The following is a 9,186-nucleotide window of genomic DNA, read 5'->3' on the forward strand; positions in this document are numbered from 1 at the left end:
GGTGTGTCCTCTGGATGCCATCCAAGCTGTGAGCTGCCTCCAGGGAACACTGGGGGACAGGAGTGTCCTTGGCCAGGAGTGGGGCTGAGACTCTGAGAAAGGCTGAGCCAGTTTGCTCTGCTGTGGCTCCCTCTGCTCTCAGCTGTGTCAGGCTGATTTCCAGGGGAACACAGGGACTGCCCTGGATCTCAGAAAGGGCAGCTGGGGACAGATGGAGTGACAGAGCAGCTCCCCTCACCCTTCACTGAGTTACAGCCAATGCTCTTGCCTTGCACAGTTCTCTCTGATCTCCCTGGGCACAGCAGGAAACCCTCTCCAGCTGCCTTTGGCCATCACTGTTCCTTAGCCCTGGCACAGGAGATGCTGCCAAGCTCCTCTGCCTCAGGAGCAGTTTGGGCTGATGAAGTCCAACCCCAGGACTGGCCCCTGTCCCTGTTCCCATGACCCCAGTGCTGCAGAGCAGAGCTGACCCCTCGGTGTCCATGGGCAGAGCCCCTGCTCATCACAGCAATGGGGCCAGATCCCAGCAGAGCTCCAGGATCGGGGCTGAAGGAAGGGCTCTGAGAAAAGGAAAACTGGGTGGCACAGAGCAGCAGGGGCAGGGCTGGGAGAAAGGGCTTGGAAATTGCTCAGCAAAGTCTGCCCTGAATTGTCACTGTGTCCTCCTTCAACAGGACTCCATGGCCAGCAAGAGCAAATGTCCAACAGCAGCTCCATCAGCCACTTCCTCCTGCTGGCATTGGCAGACACGCGGCAGCTGCAGCTCCTGCACTTCTGCCTCTTCCTGGGCATCTCCCTGGCTGCCCTCCTGGGCAACGGCCTCATCATCAGCGCCGTAGCCTGCGGCCACCTCCTGCACACGCCCATGTTCTTCTTCCTGCTCAACCTGGCCCTCACCGACCTGGGCTCCATCCTCACCACTGTGCCCAAAGCCATGCACAATTCCCTCTGGGACACCAGGAACATCTCCTACACAGGATGTGCTGCCCAAGTCTTTCTACTTATCTTCTTTCTTGGATCAGAGCTTGCCCTCCTGACCATCATGTGCTATGACCGCTACGTGTCCATCTGCAAACCCCTGCACTACGGGACCCTCCTGGGCAGCAGAGCTTGTGCCCACATGGCAGCAGCTGCCTGGGCCAGTGCCTTTCTTAATGCTCTCATGCAAACAGCTAATACATTTTCCCTGCCCCTGTGCCATGGCAATGCCCTGGGCCAGTTCTTCTGTGAAATCCCACAAATCCTCAAACTCTCCTGTTCTAAATCTTATCTCAGGGAACTTGGGCTCATTGCAGTTAGTGCCTGTTTAGCTATTGGTTGTTTTATGTTCATTGTTTTCTCCTATGTACAGATCTTCAGGGCTGTGCTGAGGATCCCCTCTGAGCAGGGACGGCACAAAGCCTTTTCCACCTGCCTCCCTCACCTGGCCGTGCTCTCTCTGTTCCTCAGCACTATAATGTTTGCTCACCTGAAGCCCCCCTCCATCTCCTCCCCATCCCTGGATCTGGCCCTGTCAGTTCTGTACTTGGTGGTGCCTCCAGCCCTGAACCCCCTCATCTACAGCCTGAAGAACCAGGAGCTCAGGGATGTCTTGAGGAAAATGATGACTGAATACTTTTCAGAAGCAAAAAGGTGTTTGTTTTCTGCTGCATAGTTTTCAGAATGGAACTCATGACTGGCCCAGTCTGCCTTCTCAGGTCTTTGGTGATGGCAATGGGTTCTTCTTGCCAAAATGTTTTGCTCAATGAAATGTTTTTATTCATCCCTCATCTAATTCCCTGTTTGTCCCTTGAATTTGATCCAGAAGCTCTGTAAGCCAGGATTTGTACAATTGCTTTATTTGAAAAAAATAAACTATCTTGCAGTGCCTTGTCTATATGGGATCCAAAATCTGAGACCTGCATGAAGTTAGAGGGGGGAAGGGGAAGAGTCCCAGCACAGCAGCCCTGCCAGAGAGCAGTAGTGCTTGGTCCTTTTGGAGTTGCTCTTCCCAGCTCCACACTTCCCATCCCAGGCCTTCTGTGGCTGCAAGGCCTGAGTGCTCTGGCAGCTTGGTCCCTGTCCTGCTGTGTGTCCCTGCTGTGACCACAGGCAGGGACAGGCCATGGGCACTCCTGGGACACAGGGTGGCTCCAGCACGGCAGTTCCATCAGCAAAGGGCATCTCCTGAGGGCAGGGCAGGAAGGTTTTTCTCTCCTCCAGAGCTGCTGTCAGGAATGTGCTCCAGGAATGCCCTGGCAAAGCATTCCCCAGTGCCTGGGGCAGAGGGGAGTGTGCGGGGGGCACTCAGCAGTGTCCTGGCACAGCCGGAGCTCATGGGATGGATGTGAGCAAGCAGCAGAGCAGGGCCTGGGCTGTGTCTTTGTTCTGGGGACAGCCTGGGAAGGTGTTCCAGGGCAATTGTCCCACACCAGCCCCTGCAGCCACCACTGCCAGCACTGGCCTCTGCCCTCACATGCAGGAAGTTTTTTGTGCCTGCATGGAGGGACACCAAGTGTCCAGGCCTGCAGTGCATGTTTGATCTGTCCTGAGGGGACTTCAGCAGTGCATCGTGTATGTGTGGGGAGATGAACCCCAATGAGCACATCATCACCAGCAGCACTCGTGCTGGCACAATTCCAGTGGCACGAACAGTGCCTTGAGGCCACTAAACTCCAAAGGAACGTCCTCTGGGAAACCACCTGAATCCTTTGCTGGGCTGTGCTGTGTGTGTGGACAGAAACATCCAGGTCAGGGAGGCTCCAGGGAAAATGCTCGGGACAGCCATGGATGGTGTTCTGGAAAAAAAGAGAGAGAGTCAGAGACTTGCTTTTTTGTATGTTTCTTTATTATCAAGCTTGGCCTTGGGGGAGAGCTTGCTTGCTCTCTTGGCAACGCGGAGGAGGAGGTACACACAGCTTCGCTTCACAGCAAAGCTGGGGACTCCCACACCCCCTCACGGGCTTTTTCCCTTGCCGGGGAGTCCGTTTCGCTTCGCTGATCAGGGGTCATCCAGCGATGGGGGACTCCTTCTCAGGTCACGGCGACTAAATAAAGCTGCTTCGGCGGACCCCCGTACCTTTTGCACTAGTCTAAAGTGTGACTACAGTCCTGGATTTTACTTTGGTTCTCTGCTTTTTGGAGTCTCTTGTTCTTGAGTTGTTCCCAGAATTCCAGTGTTCTTTTTATTTGCATATTCAGACACCATCCGGCGAATGGGAGCAGAGATACAGGTAATAAGGTGAATTCTTAATTAACAAACAAGTAAATAAGGTGATAAATCAATATTAAAGCAGGAATAAGGCAAATTATGTATGCATAACTAGCATTAACAATCTTAATGGAATTACTTAACAATTAAGTAACTAAAACATAGTTACATTTGAATAGAACTTGTTTATAACAACTCCCCCCTCTATTTCTTTGATCGAGCTTTAGCTCGCATCAATTTGTTACCTCTTCTTCTTGAAAATAAATTTTTCTACATTTTTGGAACTTCTCATATATTTCTTTGGCATTCTCATGTTCGGGGTCTTGACTGTCTATCACCATCATTTTGGTTTGTTTTTGACTGGTTGCTTTAGGGATCTGGATACTGGCTTGGACTGTGGAGGTAATTGTTTGAATTAGATATGGGATTAGACAGGGTAAAAACATTAACCCAGTGATTGAGCAAATTGTCATAAACCCAGCTTTCTTCCACCAATCCCCTTTGAATGACCAAAAACTATTCCACCAGTTGGTGTCCATTAAAGGAGTCCACTCTTGATTTCCCACATAGGCTAGCTTTCTGATTTCTTTTGAGATGTTTTTAATTACTGCACTTTTATCATCAATCTAAACAACATTCAGACGAATTAAATTTACCACAGATTCCTCCTTCATCTGCTAAAAGGTAGTCTACAGCCAGACGTATTTGGTATATTACAGCTCTTGTTTGTGTTAGTTGGTCACTGATGTGGTCTAATGCTAGAGCTGTTCTGTTAGATACCATTTCTAGGACAGCCTGGAGCCTGATGATTCTATTTAACATGTAGATTGGAGTGCAATACCCCCAGGACCCGTCCTGTGCCCATGTGGCTGGTCCATAGGTTTTAATGATTTCTTCTGGGGTCCATATTTTTCCTTTCCATTTTTGGTCTCCACCAATTGTTAGAGTATCTCTTTTCTTTCGTTCGACTTTTCCCAGATTGTCATATACCGGGACTCCTAGGTGTGCTCCTAATCTCTTGGGTAATAGGAAGAAAGCTGGCTTTATGATCCCTATTGTACAGCTTCCCGACCAATCCCCAGGCAATTTTGTATAAGCAGTATCCCCACAGATCCAGAACAGGTGATTTGGAGCTTCCCAGTAATCTTCCCTAGTTTCAAAAGGCTGTTGCCAAAACCAAGACAGTTCTTTTATTCCCCAAAAAGGATTTATAGCTTTGTCAATACATTCATATAATTCATACCTCTCATTATAGATACATTTTTCTGTGTTCTCAGTTGACCAATACTTGTTAGGCCCTTTGGGAACCCATTTAGCCCTTGAGTTTATCACTATTATATACCTTTTACACATTAATTTTCCTACACGGGTTTGATACCTGGTTCCTGTCCTCATGATACATTCTTCCCCAATGATTTTAGATTTGAGATCCCACTTCTCTCTTCCTCTTGTTCTTAGACTTCGTGTATTCTGCTCAGTTTGTCTCCATTTTAGAATTTCTAGAGGGCTTGAACTAATTCCCTCCCAAGGCCATATTTCAGACATTTGTGTACCTCCACATATCCAGCACTCGGTTAAATTTAATTCTCGACTGATTCTTTCTACTAAGTCAATGAACAGGTTTTTTCCTGATGGGATGTCTAGGCTTTTTTCAAATTTTGTTGTCAACACTTTTTCTTTGATTATATCTCTTAATCCTTTTTGATCTGCTTCAAAGCATAACCAAGTGTCTCCTATAGGACATTCTCCAAATAGGCGCTGTGCATAACTAGCTGTGTTTTTTGTGGTCCAATAAACTTTTCCATCCTCTTGGCAAGTAGTCAACTGGGAGTGGTCAAAGCAGTTTGGGTTCACGTTAGTATGGACCCTGAATAAGGATCTGAGATCCTCTCCATCGTACACTGGATGGTAGCAGTTAGTACAGGCTTTTGTTTCATAGGTGTGCTTTATGAACATCATCAGTACGATCCCTCCCAAGAGTCCGGTATGGGCCATCCTTCCTGGATCTCTTGCTCCACCCGGCCTTGCCTCTTGGAGTGGAGAGGTCTCCTAAAGAACCCACTTACATGCTTCCACCTCCCTTCCCTATTAATTTAGTTGCCCTTAGAGAATGTTCTGTAGGAGATTTACTTTTGTTTTTAAAAAAAAACCTTATACTCTTTTAATTTATCTATTACTTGAATTTTGTTCAAACTGCTACTTATAAAACTTAACAACTTTTAAAATTAACATATAAGAAAACTTAAACTTATTTAAAACACTATTTATAAAACTTAAACAATATTTAAAATTAATACAAAAAAAAAACCCCTTAACTCCTTTTTAATATATCTATTACTTAAACTTATTTAAATTGCTACTTAGAAAACTTACAATCTAAAAATTATCATATAAAAAGAAACCTTAAACTTAAAACTTAAAAAAATATTTAAAATTAATACAAAAAAAACTTTATACTTTTTTTTTTTTTAAATATATCTATTACTTAAACTTATCTAAATTGCTAATTACAAAAGAAACTAATTTAGGTTTACATAAATTAACTCTTATTGTGCCCCCCCCCCCCCCCCCTTTTTTTTTGAGTCTACTGATTTGGGGAGAAGCAATTGAAAAAAAGGTTTTCACAGTCTCTGTTATCTCTTATTTCTTTTTAAAGGTTAATTTCAAGTCTTTCGGGTGTGGTGTTACTGTCCACTCGGTTTCATCCGGTGAGGGTGCTGAACTCGGGTTCTCTCCAGGAGGGGGTACTGGCCCTTTAACTCTGCTGATGTGGGTCCATCCTTTTTCTTCAGTGCGCACTGCTGTGTGAGATGTTAACAGTACTTGATAGGGACCTTCAAACTTCGGGGTCAACGGGATATTAGTCCACGTTTTGATCAATACCCAATCTCCAGGATTGATATTATGCACGTTTGCATCCAAAGGGGAAGTTTGAGGAAGATAGCCTTTCTTTCTGAGATTTTCTAGGGTTTGTCCAATGGTTTTTAGATATTTTCTAGTGACTTCCTCTCCTTCCAGGTAGTCTTTAGAACTATAAGGAGATAACAAAAAGGGAAGCCCAAATAACATTTCATATGGTGACACTCCTATATCTGCTCGTGGCTGTGTTCTGATTCGTAATAATGCTAGGGGTAAGCATTTAAGCCAATTTAGTTGAGTTTCTGCTATTAGTTTAGTCAGTACATTTTTAATGGTCTTGTTCATTCTTTCTACTCTGCCTGAGCTTTGGGGATGCCATGGGGTGTGTAACCTCCATTTTATCCCTAAGGCTTGTGTTACCTGTTGTAGAATTTGTGCTGTGAAATGTGGCCCTCTGTCTGAATCAATATTATTTATCAGCCCATACCGAGGGAGGATATCTTCTAATATTATTTTTGTTACTACTTCTGCTGTTTCCCTTTTTGTAGGGAATGCCTCTACCCAGTGGGTAAGGTGATCTATGATCACTAGCAAGTGTTTGTAACCTTGAACAGGGGGCATCTCAGTAAAATCAATTTGCACGTTCTGGAAGGGCCTTAAGGCTAACTCCCTCCCTCCAGGCTCAGTTTTTCTCATAACTTTTTGATTTATTTTCTGACATATTATACATCCTTGAGTAACTGCTTTTGCTAATTCGTGTACTCCAATACATAGGTTTTCCCTTAGGAAATGGTCACATAACCCCTGGGTTCCCCAGTGGGTTAAATTATGTATTTCTGTAAGTATTTTTCAGGCTAGGGCTTTATTCAAGAATTTCCGTCCGTCAGCTGTTAACCACACTCCATGTTCCCCCTGGTGTAATCCTAATTCTTTTATTGCTTTCTGCTCTTTTTCACTAAACACCTGCTCTATCCCTTCTTCTTCTTTTCTTGGTATTTTCTCCAATTTGAGGATTTTTACTGGTTCTCCTGGTTCTAAAGCTGCCTCTCTGGCTGTTTTATCAGCTAACTGGTTTCCCCTTATCTCGGGCATATTTCCCTTTTGATGCCCTTTTATGTGGACTGCTGCAATTTCTACTGGTTTTTGTAAAGATTTTAACACTGACTTTATTAATTCTGTGTGTATTAAGTCTTTCCCTTTTGAATTCAAATATCCCCGTCCTTCCCAAATTTTCCCAAATGTGTGCACAATACCAAAGGCATATCTAGAGTCTGTGTAAATGGTCCCTCGGTCATCTTTAAGTAAGTCTAGCCCTCTCTTTAGTGCATATATTTCACAGCACTGCGCTGACCAATTACTTGGTAACTTTCCCTTTTCTAAGACTTCCATTTTCTCTCCCTCAATCACAGAGTATCCGGATGTTCTTTTCCCTTCCACCACTCGGGATGACCCATCTGTGAACAATACTCTCCCATATGGAAGGGGTGTGTCTTCTAAATCTTCTCTCACTTTTGTCTGCATATCAATGAGTTCTAGGCAATGGTGTTCTATCTCTTCAGTGGGCTCGCCAGAGAGAAATTGGGCTGGATTTAAGCTTTTTGATGTTGTTAGTTCTAGGTTATCTGTATTTATTAGTATAATTTCATATTTTAGGATTCTAGAATCTGTGAGCCACTTTTGAGCTCTCTGGCTTAAGATTGTTTTCAAATCATGTGGAGTATGTATCTTTATCTTTCCCTGTAATGTTAACTTTTGAGCCTCTTCTATCAAAATAGCTGCAGCTGCGACTGCTTGGAGGCAAGCTGGCCATCCCCTGGCAACTGGATCTAACAGTTTTGATAAAAATGCTACAGGTTTTCGGTATCCTCCCCATTCTTGGGTTAAAACTCCATATGCTATTCCTTCCTCGGTGTTTACAAACAAATCAAACTCCTTTTTAAGATCTGGTAAGCTTAAAACTGGTGCTGAGGATAATTTCTCTTTTAGATCTTGTAGCTGCTTCTCGTCACTCTCTGTCCAATTCATTGGTTCCTGGTCTATTAATTTATCATAAAGAAATTTGACCCCTTGAGTGTACTTATCTATCCAGTGCTTGCAGTATCCGAACAGGCCTAGAAGTTTCCTTACGTCTCTCTTAGTTTTTGGAGGTGATATAGATACTATTCCTGAAATTCTTGCAGGGCTTAACCTTTTACTCCCCTTTCCAATTATGTGTCCTAAATAAGTGACCTCAGTTTCCACAAACTGTAGTTTACTTTGAGATACTTTTAACCCCTTTTCTCCAAAAAAGTTTAGAAGTTGTATACTTACATTTTTAACTTCTTTCTCTGTCTTCTTCTCGATTTGGGTCTCACCCCTGGGTAAGCTATGGTAATTTATGATCTCCAGGTGGCCCTAACCTATTTTCCCTTTCCCAGATTCTGATACTTGCTGTTCTGATCATTCGTATTTCCTCAGGGGAGAACAAGATGTTTAATATAGAATTTAACTCTCCCCATGTATAAACATTGGGTCCAAGGAATTGGTCTACTTGTGTGGCAATACCTATGGGATCTTCAACTAAATTTCCTAACTCTTTCTTAAATCCTCTTACCTCAGAGGCTGTTAATGGGGCATTTACAAATCCTACTCATCCAATCACTCCTCCCATAGGCACTTCCCTGAGGGGAAAAAGTCTTTCTGGCTTTAAGGCTTTTGACCTGGTGTTACAATAGGGTCCCTCACTCACATTATTAACTGGTAACACTGTCTGGGTCAGGGATTCCTGGGGGTTTCAAGGAGAATGGGATAACTCACAGGAGTCTGTAGGGGTTTTGGTTAACTCCCAATTAGGGGGTGGCAGAGGAATTACTGTAGGTGAGGGGGAGGTAGTAAAATTTGTAGGAGGAGAAGCAGAGGATGGTACTGTGGGAGGAAGGGGGGCTAGGGAAGAGGTTGTGTTTTGGGAAACTGAAGGGGTTATAACTGGGGCTAAAGAACCTTGACTATTGGAAGGAGGTGACAGAGGGGCTGTTGGGAGAGTAGGGGGAGAAGGTACTAAGGACTGAGGAGGAGAGGTGTTAAGGAGGGGTGATGATGGAACCACTGGGGGAAGAGGAAGAGAGGGTTCTGAAGGAGTTTGAGTTTGACTCGGGGAA

General features: G+C 44.4%; 1 protein-coding gene across 1 annotated transcript; it reads left to right on the top strand.

Annotated features, from left to right (window-relative positions):
- Positions 1-697: 697 nt before the first annotated feature.
- Positions 698-1,654, top strand: LOC120747910 (olfactory receptor 14J1-like). The gene has a single exon (XM_040053961.2). The coding sequence runs from the start codon at positions 698-700 to the stop codon at positions 1,652-1,654; it is 957 nt and encodes a 318-aa protein (XP_039909895.2).
- Positions 1,655-9,186: the final 7,532 nt, after the last annotated feature.

Source organism: Hirundo rustica, unplaced genomic scaffold (assembly GCF_015227805.2).
Source record: "Hirundo rustica isolate bHirRus1 unplaced genomic scaffold, bHirRus1.pri.v3 scaffold_291_arrow_ctg1, whole genome shotgun sequence".
Lineage (NCBI taxonomy): Eukaryota > Metazoa > Chordata > Aves > Passeriformes > Hirundinidae > Hirundo > Hirundo rustica.